At 41.3% G+C, this 16,608-nt stretch overlaps 1 protein-coding gene and 1 long non-coding RNA gene across 4 annotated transcripts in view; one reads left to right on the forward strand and one right to left on the reverse strand.

The window, feature by feature from the left end:
• KCNQ1 (potassium voltage-gated channel subfamily Q member 1) overlaps window positions 1–12,373 on the reverse strand; it is a 382,970-nt gene extending 370,597 nt beyond the window's left edge. For all 3 annotated transcript variants that reach the window (XM_025176966.2, XM_025176962.2, XM_088146049.1), the window contains exon 1: window positions 11,218–12,373. In XM_025176966.2, coding sequence (XP_025032734.1) covers window positions 11,218–11,588 — 371 coding nt within the window. In that variant the 5' untranslated portion in view covers window positions 11,589–12,373. The remainder of the gene's footprint in view (window positions 1–11,217) is intronic.
• On the forward strand, window positions 11,863–12,893 carry LOC148214988 (uncharacterized). The gene is made up of 2 exons (XR_015797114.1): window positions 11,863–11,996; window positions 12,367–12,893. It is a non-coding gene; the product is annotated as an uncharacterized LOC148214988 (long non-coding RNA).
• The last annotated feature ends 3,715 nt before the right edge of the window (window positions 12,894–16,608 follow it).

A 16,608-nucleotide genomic window follows, 5' to 3' on the forward strand; every position in this document is an offset into this window, starting at 1 on the left:
ATGGTAGATATGACCTTGAAAAAATATTACATATCAATCTGTAACGAAATCAAACATTAGTTTTGCCAAAGTGGTTAAGTGGCCAAAGTGAAATGGCTCTTTCACAGCTCTGATTCACAAGTACCTTTTTCATAGCACTGCCTGTTCAAAAACTAAATTAATTTTGTATAGTGTACCATGATACTTTCTTTTTCTTCCTTTTTGATTCATCAGAGACTTTTCTATCTACGTATGGAAAGGTTTCAATGTTGAATGAATATACTAGCCCTCATGTGGTACTTGTGACAATTTGAGTTTGAGTTCTTGTTCTAGCCCTCATCATGATAAGATATATTATTTATGTATCCCTTAATATATTTCCTTTTTCTTTCTTTGTGGCTAATCAGGATTTAAAACACATTAATTAGGAACCATTCTGAATTATGAATAACATATTCACCTCTATTGGCATTCTGAATTAGCTTAAAGAATGGACATAGTTCAGGCAAAGTCATTCTAAATCAAGCCAGTAAAAATGTAACTCATCATTAAGGAAATGCAACACCTTCCTCCAACATGATCATCCTGCACATGAGTTTTGTATGCAAAACAAGCATGGATTTTGACCAGATACTGTAGCCACAATCCAGCTACATTTCAATCTAATTTAGTGGCAGAATCAAGTATATCTTTTACTCAACCCAAGTGTGAAGTCCATCAGACTTCAATATTTTTGAGTTCTGTCCAGTTATATAGCAACTTCTTTTAAATTACTCAGTAAATCAACCACTTCAGTAATTTTCTCTATCTTCACAATGTTGTAATCTAAGCTGAGTTATTCTTGTCTCCTGTAGTTGGATATATTCCATTGGGAGATCAAAGCACTTCTGTGTATATGGGAGGATCTTTATTTGACAAATGTGGCAGGGGACATTTCTCCCAAACCCCCAAATCTTGAGAGAGCTTTTTTAGCAGTACTGGAGCTAGGACTAGAGAAAGGAGGAAAATTAAAAGATACACACACCTACATAATTTTGAAGAAACTTGATTTAACCTAGAGTTAAGCAGTGTCTATGCAACTCCAAGATTTATATACTATATTAAAAACACTCATTGGGCCAAATAAAGTGTACTAAGTCCACTTATTGTAATAGGTGTAACAATTTGCTTTCCAGAATTCATATGCATCTTTTCCTATTTTTGACACAGGTTAATCACCAGTATTCTTACCTCTATAAAAGCTATATGAATATTTGTTCAAGCTGCAATTCTTGGAATAGTAGAATGGCGCCTCCAGTATTGCTCAGAAACCAAGTATTTCTAAACCTTAGTTACTGCTTGACTTATACCTGAGAATGTTCATGTTTGGTATTCACATAATTATATTGACCCTGATCCTGCTTGCAAAGAAACAAGAACACATGATTGGCTCCTTAAAATGCCAAATAACCTGTTTGGAATTAAACTAAACCAGGCAAATAATCTTCTACTATGTAGTGGAATGATTTAATGACACTCTCGCATCAACCTTGCAATCAGCCAGTGAATCATTTTTGACCTAATTAGAGAAGATGCATTCAGTGTGCCCTGACTTGATCTTATTTCCTGAACACAAACAGATGAAAATAGGTGAAGGGTTCTCATCAGCTTTTTCTTTTAGCATTTCCAACATGTTAATTTTCCATGCCCGCCTTCATAAACTGCTAGTTAACAGAACTTTCCTGTGATTGTGCTGAAGCACCATTTCACCATGTCAAATGGTATTGTTGTTATTACACGGAATTTATCTTTTTACAACACACCACCTTCAAATCTCTTCTAGATGAAAGAGATCAAATCTCTTCTAGTGGTTTATGCATTTAGCAAAATAAATATACTGAGTCTGCCTTTAATTCAGCATTAAGTACAGCTGGTGTGAAATATGAGATGCGGTTTCTAAAACATTCTCTTCTCTATTATATGTGATCTTTTGGGCTGAGTTCTAGACTAAATCAGAGAAAACACATCTCAGTCCAAATTCATTTGGCAAAGAGCCATCACCATACAGTTGCCCACAATGTGGTTTGCTTTACAGGGTTGTTAAGAGGATAAATGTGATTATGAAACAATATAGAAAACAATCCTATAGTTTTATATCTTACAGGATACACACACAGAAAAGCTGTAATCCAATATATCTGGAGGGCATAAGATTGAGAAAGGTGTGGATAAGCCTCAACTTTCTCAAAATTTTGAGCTATTTACTTCCTGTACACAATGACTATAACTCAGCTAAATTAAAATCAGTGAGAAGCTTCACTATGAAACTCACTGGAGCCAATAGCTGATTATAGATCCCAAACATTTCATCATTACGTACTTCTACATAATAGAAATAACCCAGTTAAGCGTAAGGTGCTTAAGGATTACTGAAACCAGTAGAACTAAATAACACTTAAGTTTCTTTGGGTTCTTAAGTACTGGAGAGTGAATCATAGCAAATTATAACCCTTTATACTACAACCAGGCCTCACAGTTCTGTATATATTTATAAATATGCATAAATTATGTATCCTTATTTGTATTAATGTTATCTTACAAGCTTTTGTTACAAGTTGACAGGCCTGAAATATCAATAGCAATCACACCATCTTCCCTTTGGAACTTAACTATTTTATATAAACATTCATGTTGCCCTGTTAATAATGCTCCCATATTATAGAATTAGTGGATTTGTTTAAGGACATCTAACTACTGTATTTCATTGCTGAGACAACTGTTGAAGCAGAGGCTTCGCAGCTCCTATGACAGAACAGAGTCTTATTTTATCTTTTAAAACAGGTCATAACAACTTCTAACTTTGGTCAAAATGGCACTTTGGGATAACTTTTAATGGAAAGCAAACTAAAATGAATCAAATAAATTAGCAACCAATGAGGAAAGGCGGGTTTCTACTCCCATGGTCTGCTCAGAGATCTGAATCAACTTACAGTGCATTCAGAAATTATTCAGACCCCCTTCACTTTTTTCAGTTTTGTTATGTTGCAGCCTGATACTACAATTGTTCAAATTCATTTTTTTCTCATTAATCTACACTCAGTACCCCATAATGACAAAGTGAAAACAGAATTTTAGAAATGTCTGTACATTTATTAAAAAGGAAAAACTGAAATATCACACTGGCATAAGTATTCAAAGTAGAGACTCAGTACTTTGTTGAAGCACCTTTGGCAGCAATTACAGCCTTGAGTCTTTTTCGGTATGACACAACAAGCTTTGCATACCTGGATTGGGGATTTTCTGCCATTCTTCTTTGCAAATCCTCTCAAGCTCAATCAGGTTGGGTGGGGACCATCGGTGGACAGCCATTTTCAGGTCTCTCCAGAGATGTTCAATAGGGTTCAAGTCAGGGCTCTGGCAGGGCCACTCTAGGACATTCACAGAGTTGTCCCTAAGCCATTCCTGTGTTGTTTTGGCTGTGTGCTTAGGATCATTGTCATGTTGGAAGGTGAACCTTCGGCCCAGTCTGAGGTCCTGAGCGCTGTGGAACAGGTGTTCATTGAGGATATCTCTGTACTTTGCTCCATTCAGCTTTCCCTCAACCCTGACCAGTCTCCCGGCAATCCCTGCTGCTGAAAAACACCCTCACAGCATGATGCTGCCACCACCATGCTTCACTGTTGAGATGGTATTGGGCAGGTGATGAGCAGTGCCTGGTTTCCTCCAGACATAGCATTTAGAATTGGGGCCAAACAGTTCAATCTTGGTTTCATCAGACCAGAGAATCTTCCTCCTCACAGTCTGAGAGTCCTTCAGGTGCTTTTTTGCAAACTCCAAGCGGGCTTTCATGTGTTTTGCACTGAGGAGAGGCTTCCATCTAGCCACTCTGCCAGAAAGCCCAGATCGGTGGAGGGCTGCAGTGATGGTTGTCCTTCTGGAACTTTGTCCCATCTCCACACAGGATCTCTGGAGCTCAGTCAGAGTGACCATCAGGTTCTTGGTCACCTCTCTTACTATGGCTCTTCTCCCCCAATTGCTCAGTTTGGCCAGGCAACCAGCTCTTGGAAGAGTCTTGGTTGTGCTAAACTTCTTCCATTTAAGAATTATGGAGGCCACTGTGCTCTTGGGAACCTTCAGTGCAGCAGAAATTTTTTTGTAGCCTTCCCCAGATCTGTGCCTTGCAATGATCCTATCTTTGAGCTCTTCAGGCAGTTCCTTTGACCTCATAGCTTTTGCTCTGCTACAGTATGCATTGTCAGCTGTGAGACCTTCTATAGAGAGGTGTGTGCCTTTCCAAATCATGTCCAATCAATTTAATTTACCACAGGTGGACTCCAATCAAGGTGTAGAAACAGCTCAGCAGCAATCAAGAGAAATGGGAGGCACCTGAGCTAAATTTCAAGTGTTGTTGCAAAGGGTCTGAATACTTATGCCAATGTGATATTTCTGTTTTTCCTTTTTCATGCATCTGCAAACATTTCTAAAATTCTGCTTTCACTTTGTCATTATGAGGTACTGAGTGTAGATTAATGAGAAAAAAATGAATTTGAATGATTGTAGTATCAGGCTGCAACATAACAACATTGAAAAAAGTGAAGGAGGTCTGAATACTTTCCGAATGCACTGTATATGCATTTAAGTGTATTGAGTTGGAGAGACAGAGAAAATTAGATCTAGTGGGATATGTCCAGCATTTTTTTCTCATGAACAGTGGGTTCATAAATACAGTTCTCTGTTCAGAACTGTCAAGCTCCTTCCCCCTTCAGTTCCTCACTACAGTAACTCAAACCCTTGTCACCATCTGTCTGGACTACTACAGACCACTCAGAAGCTGTAGTTGGTTTAAAGTGCATTGGCCAGTGCATATTAGCTGGCCTTCCCCAGTATAAACACATCACATCTGTGCTGCAGGCCCTGTAATTGTTACCAATAAGTTTCCAGGTGCAATTAAAGTGCTGGTCTTGACCTATAAAGCTGTAGACAGCAAGGAAGATGACCTTGATGGAAATATGCAAGAACTATTACCTAAGCAAAAGGGTCTGAAGCATTTTTTATGTCTGCAAGGAGATAACATTTGGAAGTGGCTCAGGCAGATTTCACTGAAGTATAAGAAGGGGGAGGAGATACAGTACAATAAGACTTGCAATATTCAGTTATTATAGCCAGTCTCAGTAAAGTAGTGTTAGCCTTCCTGTGGAGTTGATTTCCTGGTTTGGTATATCCAGTGGGGCTGACAAAAGCCCTTTATGGCTTGGTACCGAAATACCTGCAGGACCATATTCTTCTACTAAAATAAGCCCAACCAATGCAATCTTGCTAGGAAAAGCTGCTGGGAGTTTCCTACTTTCAGGAAGTGAGGAAATCTGAGGCTTAGAGGCACTGCTTTTCAGTAGCATCAATCAGCAACTCTTTGAAATGGATTCCCAGTAGAAATTAGACAAGCACCCAGTTTAACTTTTCTGGAAGCATCTGAAAATGGAGCTCCTCTGGAGGGTGTCAGAGGTGTGAGGTTATCTTGGGTGATATTTATAGACTGTTGGCTACTGGGCCGGCTTATGTTTTATATGTTTCTAATTTTAATCCAGCTATGGATGTATTAATTCTTATTTTACACCTTGTAAACCACCAAATGTCCATTGGGACTGTGAAGGCAAACAAATGTAATTTATATACTACTAAAACTCTCGGGTCTATAACCTTCAACTGGGTGAAACGATGCATCACAGGGCAACAATTTTTGAACCAAGGTACTTCAAATGGGCTAACTTACAGAATGTATCCAAAATCCAGGACCCATGAGTCCTGTGGGATTGAAATTTGGGAAATTACCAAATTTACTCATTTCCACCTCCCTCTGTCCCCTGCGCTTAATAGGCTGGCAGCAAGGCCCAACAGGAGAGTGGCGATTGGCTGCTTTGGAAATGAGGCTGAAATGTGAAATCTCTTAATGGTTGTGGGCATTGAGGGAAGGACAAGGGAGTGATTTGGATGCCTGCTGGTGAGGTAGGGCTGGTTGGGGGGCACAGGCAGTTGACAGGTGAGCCCTCTTCCTCCCTCGAGAGAGGGGACCCTTGGGGACATGCCAGAATAGGGAGCAGGGGTGCAGTTTACCTCACAGTCTGTGGTTCCCTTTGTTCCACCTCCCCCCAGCAAAGTGGCAGGCAGTTCCACTGGTCAGCTGCGGCGGCGGCGGCGGCTTCTCTGGGGCTCTCCTGAGGGTTGTAAAGGGAAGGCAAATGGCACAGGCCTATATTATATATGGAAAGGGAGGGAGGAGGAAGATTTCTGATGTTCCCTGCCAGCTTCCCACAAGCAAAGTTAATGGGGAAGCCAGCAGCAAGTCGCTCACACTCCCACTGATTTTTTGCCCTTAGTCATTCTCTTACTCTGTTTACGTAAGGAAATATCTCTGAAATGATGACCCAATGGGTCATGGGTTGTCTAGTAATAAATAAAAATAAAATAAATACATTCTCAGCATCTCACTACTGTGAGATCTAATCTTTCAAAGCAAATGGGGCACCATCTGGAGTGATATAGAAATCTGCATGAGGAAGGGAAGTTACAAAATAGTCTTATCAACCATTCCTCTCCTGGTATCAGTCCATGGAATCAGAAACTTTTGTATCCAGAATTCATGGAAGTCCCAGTTCTAGATGCAACCTAGTCATCCTACTATTCTGTTTTCCTTCATAGGGCTAAGTAGATTTACATAAGAGAGAATGCATAAGTTACTGTATATCATTCTATCTGTTTCCAGTGCTCAGACTGTGAGTACCATTCCTAATATAGTCTATATATAAGATTGTATTAAAAGACAAGCATTCCAGAAATACCAAAACAAAAAACAACAGAACCACCACAAAATCCTTTAGCAAAGAAAATCCTAAAGTGGGGGAGAAGAAAAAAACCCCGAAAACAATATGAGGATGAAACCTGTTTACACACAGTTGCTGACTAAAGATATGGAATACGGGGCAATGTTGCGTTTCTTGTTCTTCCCCATTGCTCAATGTCAATGTATCATAACTGAAGCCTGTATGATGTTTTAAGAATTTTGTGTTCAGTTTTAAAATATCTCTTGTGGAGAATATGTTTATGAAATAAAGCTAGATAAAAATTAATATGTGTAGCTAGGCTGTTTATAAAATGATTAGAACAAATAAAATATCATACGGAGCTCAGCAGGGAAGTTGCTGCTCCATTACTATCTTGGCTCTGCCTATGGGGCAGTGGGAAAAGTACCAGGTCTAGGCTCAGCAAAAATTCATTTTGGACATTTAATTGGAAAGCAGTTCAACTTAATCACTAAATTGAGCTGACTTTATAAACTGGATCAACAATTCAGATCAAATAGTTGAACTGAGAGATGGATTCAAATCAGTTTGACAGTCTGGAGGGGCTTTTGCACTCAAATGCCCTATTCATCAAACTGATTGATAAAATCAAATTGAATGGGCTCAATGTTATAAAACTTCAAATAAATGACTCATAGTGAAGCAAAAATTCAAACTGGATCACAGCCAATTTATACATGCTTAAATAGACCAGAGTAGCTAGAATCCTGAACAGCAATACTCCGCATTACAATATTTGGGTACAGAAACCATCTATTTGGTATATTTATGTTCAGTACTTGGGGATGCACATATATTTGGGGTACAAACCTATTAAGTGACCATGTTAAATATTAACCTGCTATTAGTTTAAAATATACTTTAGTTTCAAATCATATAGACCTGAAAGACTGCACCACTACAGAGAAACAAAAGCCATACTACTTATACACAGGCAGAAAAAGACAATACAGCTATAGAATCCTCTGCAGAACTTGGTTTTGTGAATGTTTCTTAAATATCTAATCAGGTTCTTTTGCAGTGCTGCTTTTAGTCAGGAGGAACCACTCACAGTTAGCTTAGTTATGCGACTGGTCGGAGTGTTTTATACAATCCCAAAGGCATGATTGTATTAATTCAGTGAATACAGCACTTCAAAGTTGCTACCAGACTCATGCTGGGCAGCTCTATTCAGTACGGCTATAATATGAAAGAATATTTGGGTCTGGTAGGCACACTGCAGTGTTGATGTAATGGTTGGTTCACAGACTGATAAGGATTCAGGAGACAATTTTGTAAATAGCCACTTGCTTTGCAAGCTCATCTGTTATCAGTGAAAAGAACCACCTCTTTGCCAATTACAGGAAAGCTATCAGAAAGAAACTAGCAAAGTCTCTGCTGTAATCTATTGGGGAATAATTTGGTTCTAAATGGGAAATAGTTCAATCACTAAAACTCATATACCTTTTCCCTTTCCCTTTCATCAATCATGTTAAAGAACACTATGAAAAACATGCTTAGAAGAATTACTTTTGGCTGAAGCAGCTGTCAAAGAACTGGGCATTTGATGGACATCTGAAACTGGATGGACACAGATATTCAAGTAGACATTTACTAGCTAGCAAATCAATGAAGTTGCTCCACATCCCTGTCCCTTTAAGATGCTCTTATCCCTGCACTGGCAGCCATCTAGCATGCCTGTGTAATATGTGGGCCCCAGGGGCATTGTTGCAAATAGATGCTAGAAACGGGTGTTTTGCTGCTCAATAGCTGCTTCTACATTTAAAAAAAAACCTATCTGCTCACAATATCTGAACCTATTTTCTAGGATATACACTGTGTTCTTGTGTTATATCCAAGATCCTACCTTGATAAGTAGCTTGGATTAGACAACTATAACAATTCTACATACAAAGATTGTGTATTTTATTTTGCTATTGTCAGTTTTTCTTGTTAAGGCCATGACTCAAAACAGCTTTGTAAGGTTTGTAACAAGTGTTATTTTAAATATACCAACATGAAGAAATAAATCATTTGTGCTTCCTCTAAGCAGAATGTCAAAGGCAGCTAATGCCCTGCTGAGTTTCAGGATATACTTATGCCCTCAATTCTTGGCACATGTATAATCTGTATATGAAGAAGAAAGCCCTTTCAGTATTCTGATGAGGCTACATGTGCTCACCACTTTTAATCCTACCAAATAAATAATCAGACAAGAGGCAAACTATAAATTATTACTAGGAACAGGAAAGTTGGTTAATAACATCCTTTTTGTTTTAAAAATATTACCCTGAGACTGATGCTACATAATGATGTTTTCCCCTTCTTAAAAATGGAATTTTAAATGCTTAAAAATAGCACTTTCATTTGAATGGGTCATTAATTTCATAGAGCTTGCTTCCTAGTAACTGTCTTTTTTGGAGGGTAGCCTTATACATGGGTCCTCAATACATTGCATAGATGTATATCCTGTCAACTGCACTAGAATCAATGGGCATATAGATGACCATATGTCTGAATATAGATTTCAGCCACCATACAAAGAAGCTTGTTCAAAAGTTGGTTCATTATCACAGTTTTTGTCTTCATCTGACTTGCCTCAATTGGGTTAAATTAAAAGCTACTGTTTGATGTGATAATTTAAATAATTTATGTCAGCAGTGGGATCAGAACTTATAACCTGCTATTCATGAAAGAGTGCTTTAAGCCAACAATCATTTTAAGTCATAACACAGTTTGTTTCATTTTACTGTTTATAAACCATTGTGGTTTTTACTGGTATGCTAAACTAGCCACAAATACAAACTATGGTCTGTGGCTAGTTTAGTAACCCAGTAAAATAAAAACATGAAAGTGTGTTGTGTGAACTTAATGACTGCATGCAAGCATACATACACAAAGTTTCAGTGATTCTCTTTTGCCAATTCTTTACTCCAAATTCTTGCTATCAATTATCTATTCTCAACCTACCAATCACTTTCCTGACCTCTTTGCTTTCCCAATGCATATCCCATTTCTATTCCAAGTGCATTCCAAATCCCTACTCCAGGATATTCCAAATGCACATTTGAAAAGGGAAACACAAGTTTGGCAATTTGCAGAGGAAATCTGGAGAAATTCAGGGTAGACAGCCGTGAGCGAGAAAAGGGTTAGGCACTATTCATCCTACAAGTTTCAAAAAGTAAGTTTCTCTTCTCCAAATATGTTTGGAACATCATGGAATAGGAAATACATGTGTATTGCAGGTAGGCCAATTTGAAGCAGAAAAGGAATGGATGGAGAAAAGGATTAAACAGAATTTGTCTGTTGCCATTTCTTCGCTCTAACCCCGAGTTCCAAACCCAGTTTTTCCTGATCATTTTTTTTTTTAACGGAAGAATATATGTGCACTGTTGTAGTTAAGGCTTCAGCTCCAAATAATGAACTGACAGATGCTGACAGATGACTTAAAAGTTCCTTCCCATGGGCAATAAAGTATTGGCTCCAGTACAACAGCAAGTATAACTTCTTAGCACCTTGTACTTCGCTTTGCTAGATGGATTATGAATGACTGGAGCAAAACAGAGTCGCTATCTGCACAGTGTTTCTCCCTACCGTGCATCATGAGAGCACATCCATAGACAGCATTTGCAGAATCTGTGCCACTGGAGTCACTGAAGGAGCCCTCCAGACAGGCACTTGCATATGAGCACAACTTCGGTGCTTAAAAACTGACACAGGTTAGGAGTATAAGACACAAGGCTTACACTCCTAACCTGCAAACCAGTTTACACTTGCCTGGGAGCCAAACTCCGGGGGACTGACTTGCACTTAAAGCACCAGGGCACTCTCACCTCCACCTTCCCTTGAAAACAGCCTGAGAGGTATTTTTACACTCGGATGAAGATGAGTTTTTGGGCAGCCCTAGTTCAGTTAGGAAACGGCGGAGGCAGGGGAGAGCGGGCCGAGTATGTAGCATAGGACGAGCTGCAGAGGAGAGTTCCGTCTCACTAACCTCGGGGGGACTTCTTTCTGAGTCAGCACGGCAGACACGGGGCTACGTCAATCGCGGGAGGAAGGGCTCTCAGGCCACACGCGAGCCGTCGCACTTGCGACGGAACCTCGGGCATCCCACGATCGCGAGCTCCTGGAGAGCGAGCGAGTGAGGAGGCCGGGCAGTCTTTCTTTCTTTCTTTCTTTTTCTTTCTCTCTCTCTCTCTCGCCCACCCTCCCAGTGCCTTCACGCCTTTTCTATGCCAGGAACGAGGTACTGGCCTTCCCCTCCCTGGACTCCGGGGGTTGGCCAGGCCGCCAGGGAAGGAAAGGGGGACGTTAGAGGTCAGCAGCAGCAACCGTGGCAGGAAGGGGGCGGCGGCGGCAGCAGCAGCAGCAGCAGCAGCAGAACCGGCCGGCGAGAGCGGAGAGCAAAAGTTGTTCGACTCACACAGTGAAGTGGTAGACGAAGCACTTCCAGCCGGTGGGTCTCTCCAAGAAGTTGTAGACCCGGCCTTGGATGTTGCTGCGGCTGAGCAGAGGTCTGCGGACGCTGTAGATGGAGACGCGCGGGTCTAAGCTGATCGGCGGGCGCGGGAAATCGGCGCTCATCACTACCGTGGCCGCTTCGCCGCTGCTCGGCGGCTCTTTCGTCCCCTGGGGTCCTGTGGGCGCGGAGACGGAAAACGGCGCGTAGTGGGCGTTGGGGGCGTTCTCGGCGAGCTCAAGGGCGGAGGGCTTCAGGCTGCCTTTCCTGGATGAAAGGGACAGGCGCCCCAAGCTCCACGCTCTCTTCTCCGCCTTGGGGGAGGAAGACGACATCGCCTCGTCGAGGAAGACGGCGGGAAGGCTACTGGGGCAAGCAAGCGAGGGGGCAAGCGAGAAAGCTGCGCGCCCCGGCAGGCAAAGGCAGGCGCAGCTGGAGAGTCTCACCAACACGCACGGGCTCTCAACACTGGCTCGCCCGCTCCGTGCCCGGCGGAGAGTTCTCCTTGGCCCTGCCCACAAAGGGGAGGGCTCCTCGGGAAAGGTCCCAGTTCTCCGGGTCGCAGCCAGCAGCCGGCCAAGGAGTAGGGGCTCAGCGCTGCCGGGGTAGCAGGTATCCAACGCGTACAGTTACCCTGTTATTATTACGAACAGCTTCAGCTGACGAACCGCAAGGATATCTCTGATAACTGCTGTACCGTCTGAACAGAAAACGATTTCATCTCGTTGCGTTTTATCCCCACCGTAAGTACCCCTATGAGGCCAGTCAGGGGTGATTTGCCAAAGGCTACCCGCAGAGGGGCCACAGCAGATCGCAGCAACTGGTCGACCTTGGCTGACCTCGAAAAAGCTAAACGGGGTCAAAGCTGGTTAATGTTTGGATGGGGAGATCACCAGCAAATCTCAGGGCTAGAGGCTGGAGTGGGAAGTGAGGCATCCCAGAAGGAACCAGCGCAAACCAGTTCTACTGAGCGGCCCCCTCCCCAACACACACACACGAACATATTCATGAAGTCACCACAAGTCAAACTCAACTTATGGGAATGTGTATATTTTTCTAGTTCATTTTAGTAATGTCCCAGTTATGGAGGTTGCTTGCTTACTCTTGTTTTAGAACCACCCAGAGGGACACCATTGAGCTAAAATGAGAAAGCATGACTTCAGGTTGGTACTTGAGGACCTCTACTAAGGGCACTCATATGAAGGCATTTCTCATAATATATATTAGTAGTGCACGCAGGAGCTATAATGGAAGAGGTATGCCACATTTTTCTGTGTCAATGTCCCCCCACCCCCACCCATAGTTCAAGAGTCCTGTACAGAACACAGACTGTCTCATGTCTTCTGAGCATCACTGCAAGTCAGTGGATCAAGGCGGGTAAAGCAGGTGACCTGTGAAACAGGAGACCCTCGACCACAAAACAATAACTTTGGACTGAGTTCCATTGAATTGAATGTATTTACTTCCATGTAGAAATTATATGTTCTTTGCAGATGGTCTTTGTGATGCTGCTGTTTACATGATAACTGTAATCTAAATATTAGAGTGGCTACCACTTCTTAAATTGCAATGTTTGCTACGATAATGTTTGTGAAACACTTTGAACACTGTAAAATACAATAAAAAGTATGGTAATCTTGGCAGCAGTACTCTGTTTCTTTCTTAAAGCACACCAAGGTATAAATCAGTCAATTATATGGTTTTTTCCCTCTGTTGTAATGTCGTCAAACTTTTCCATTGTCCCCTTTTTTTTTTTACGCAACCACTACTCAGCCCTACATTGAATAGACTTGTTTGGGTGCACAAAAAGTTTCAGCCCCTGTCAGAAGAAGCAAGCTGAAGCAATGCATTCAAGCTGAACATGAACTAGCTTGACTGAAGAAAAAAGCAGTTCTTAGGAATGGGCAATACAGTAATATGCACTGATCCCAAGAAGGCAGGTAGACACAGAGGTGCTGCAGCTACTAAACAGGGAACTCGGTAAAGTTTTAGAATCTTGTTGTCTGGACAGTCATCACATAAAATATTGCACTCTTCTAAATTGAAATGAATACTTATTCATAACTGGTTGCAGGTTATGTAAGCGCCTAGCTATCAGCAAATGTATTACAAGTACCAGATAGTTGGATCAGACAAGCAAGAGGGAGCTACACATTACTGCATAATCTTGAGCCATGGAAAGCTTAAGCATTTGCAAGCAGGTCTTTTGTAAGCCATGGACTTACAGCATATAGAAGAGAACAGGAATGGATGGTGCACTAGGGCAAGAACGTGGAAGAGCACAAGGGAGCACTAGTGAGATAATGAATGGGTTCTCATATTGTAGCAAGCTAAAGTTTGCATAGCCATGGTTTGTTGAGTAAACTAATGTTGTGGAGTCCTTGGGGTTCTCTCAGCTTTGTTGTTTTCCTGCAAATGTTTCATTACCTGGCTAGGTAACATCTTCAGTACTCGGGTAACAAAACATTTGTAAGAAAACAACCAAGCTCAGAGAACCCCAAGGACTCCACAGTTCAACCCTGAGCTACATATATTCTCTTCTGTTGGTAAACTAGTGTGGGCTGGATTCACGCAATGTACTAAAGATAAGCTATATTTAGCAAACCACAATGGCTGGGTTCACATTGTAAACAGAATCATGTAGCCATATCCTGGACCCTTATCCAATTCTCAGAGGATAAGGATTGATTAAAGTGATGAAGTAATCTCATTTCTCAACAGTCATTGTATCTCCACAGTTGCAGGCCATCTGAGCATTTCAGAATTCAATTTAACCTTAGTCAAATAACTCTGCAACTCATTTTGGACCTTTCAGTTGCTTGCTGTACTCAGTCTGCATCCCATTCTGTAGGATAAATCATTCATTTTTGGAGTGTGTTGAATGCTACAGATAACAGAATCAATGTGAGAGATAACAGATTCACCATCCATTGAGTGTAGGATCTCTTTCAAGTTGCTCAGTATAGTTGGAGATACGTGGATATGGAGACACGGTACTTCCCCTATAGATTTTTGCCTCTCATAGTTGTAGAAGTTTGCCAGAAAAATGTTGACAATTTAGTCCTAAAATGTGATTGTTGCTGCAGGACAATAAGGTCCTTTTTGTTCTCCAGGAGGAAATTGTCTAATTTTTACTGAAGGTATCTATCTTACATCCCATGAACTTGTACAAATATAATCCCATGTCCCATCCTTTTAAAAGCAAGGTTCTAGAAATGATGATGGCTCACCAGTCCCAAGTAATCTTGAAAAAAAGTATTCAGGTAATCTTGGTAGAAAACCACATTGTAACACTGCTATACAAATCTGTGATATGTCCACAGCTGGAATACTGTCAAGGGTATTACTGAATACTGTCAATTATTATTTGAAAAATAATAGAGCTGGAAAAAGTGCAGAAGGCAAACATCAAAATAATCAGGGGGCTCAATCATCTTCCGTATAAGAAAAAGCAAGTCTGTTGATGACATTTTAGTTTAGAAAAAAGGCAGCTGAGGAGGGGTGTGTGATCGGGGAGTAGAAAATGGATCAAGTGGGTAAGGAACATTTTATTGCTCTCTCAAAAGATTAGGACCAAAAATTATCCAATGAAGGAGATTTGGAATGGACAAAAGAAATTTGGAGATTTGATAAATTCATGGAGAAAAGATCAGTCAAAAGCCATTAGTCTTGAAGACTCAATGTTACTACCAGACTGGGAGTAGCATGCCTCCAAATACTATATGTAGGGAAATGAGTGGGAGGCAGAATGTTTCCACCTCCTGCTCGTGAGCATTCCAGAAGCTTCAGGTTGGCCACTGTGACAATCAAAATGCTGGACTAGGATGGGCCTTGGCTTGTTCTAACAGGTTACTCTTATGTTCTTATGTAAACTAGTTTAAATGCATTTTATTCTGGATTCTAACCAGTTCTGAAGGCAAAAAGTAGCTAAACTGAATAATTGCCAGTGACTGATTAAATAATGAAACCTACCTGGTCTTGCTGATTTTTTTCAGCTTTTGACACTACTGATCATAATATTCTCTGTCTCCATTATCTGGTTTAGAATTAGGAGACACACTGCTGTAGTGGCTTCTACCTTATCTGGATTGCCAGTTATAAAGGTTTTTATTGGGAGAATCCTCTTTCAGTCCTTAGCCTTTGACTTGCAGGGTGCCGTGAGTTTTAATTTGGGGGGGGGGTTCCCCCACTGTTGCATGTCACGTGGAAGCTTAAGTTATATTACTATTACTATTACTACTACTACTACTACTACTACTACACACACACTATATATATATGAGAGAGAGAGAGAGAGAGATAGGAATGATCCTGTGGAACTTCCAGATCCAGCCAGACAGGCAGTACTAGCCAATCAACCAGACATCATGGTAGTAGACAAGGACCAGAAGACAGAGGTGGTGATAGATATAGTGTTGCCAAGTGACAGCGACATCAGGAAGAAGGAGTATGAGAAGCTGGAGAAGTACCAGGGTCTGAAGGAGGAACTAGAGAGGATGTGGAAAGTAAAGGCCAAAGTGATCCCAGTGGTGATAGGAGCATTTGGGGCCGTAACTCCTAAGCTGGGAGAGTGTCTCCAACAGATCCCAGGAACAACATCAGAGCTCTCTGTCCAGAAGAGTGCAGTGCTAGGAACAGTGAAGATACTGTGCAGAACCCTCAAACCCCCAGGCCTCTGGTAGAGGACTTGAGATTGAGGAAGACACAGACCACCCATAAGGGTGAGAGGGGAATATTATATACATACACATACACATATACATATACATACATGCATACTTTTGCCTTTCTTTCTCACATAGGAATCCCAGAAAGGTTGTGAATCTCCTGAATGAAGGACTGGGTACTCTTTGAGGGCGTATAGGAAAACAATTTGAAAGTTAATCCATCTTTGTGGATTTGCAAAACTAGTTGTTCTGGATGATAATTAAAGTCAAATGTAGCTGCACACCCCTCCATAGATTAGGTAAGGAATTTGGGGGTTCACTTGGTCTTGTTACTAGCTGTGAAACCCAGGTGGCAAAGTGACCATGAATACTTTTTATCATATCAGGATAATATGTTGTGGCCCTGTTTTGAACCAGGATTACTGAAATATGCTTTCTGTCAGTCTTCTTTGAGGGTAGGTGAGAAATTCCAGCTGGTGAGCATGCAGCCATCAGATGGCTAGTACAGGACAGAAAACAGCATGTAACATCTCACTTATGTCAGCAGCATTGGGTATCAGTTTGTTTTGGGGGGATTTCTAACTGTCTTTTATGAAAAGATCTGAAATGGGATTACCTATTTTATCCCACCCAATCCTGCTTGAATGTTTAGTTGCACTCATGAGTCTGCCAGTTAGAATAGCCAGAT

This window comes from Python bivittatus, unplaced genomic scaffold (genome assembly GCF_059951505.1).
Source record: "Python bivittatus isolate LINGU-HERP-01145 unplaced genomic scaffold, Pbiv_v1 ctg000480_np1212, whole genome shotgun sequence".
NCBI lineage: Eukaryota > Metazoa > Chordata > Lepidosauria > Squamata > Pythonidae > Python > Python bivittatus.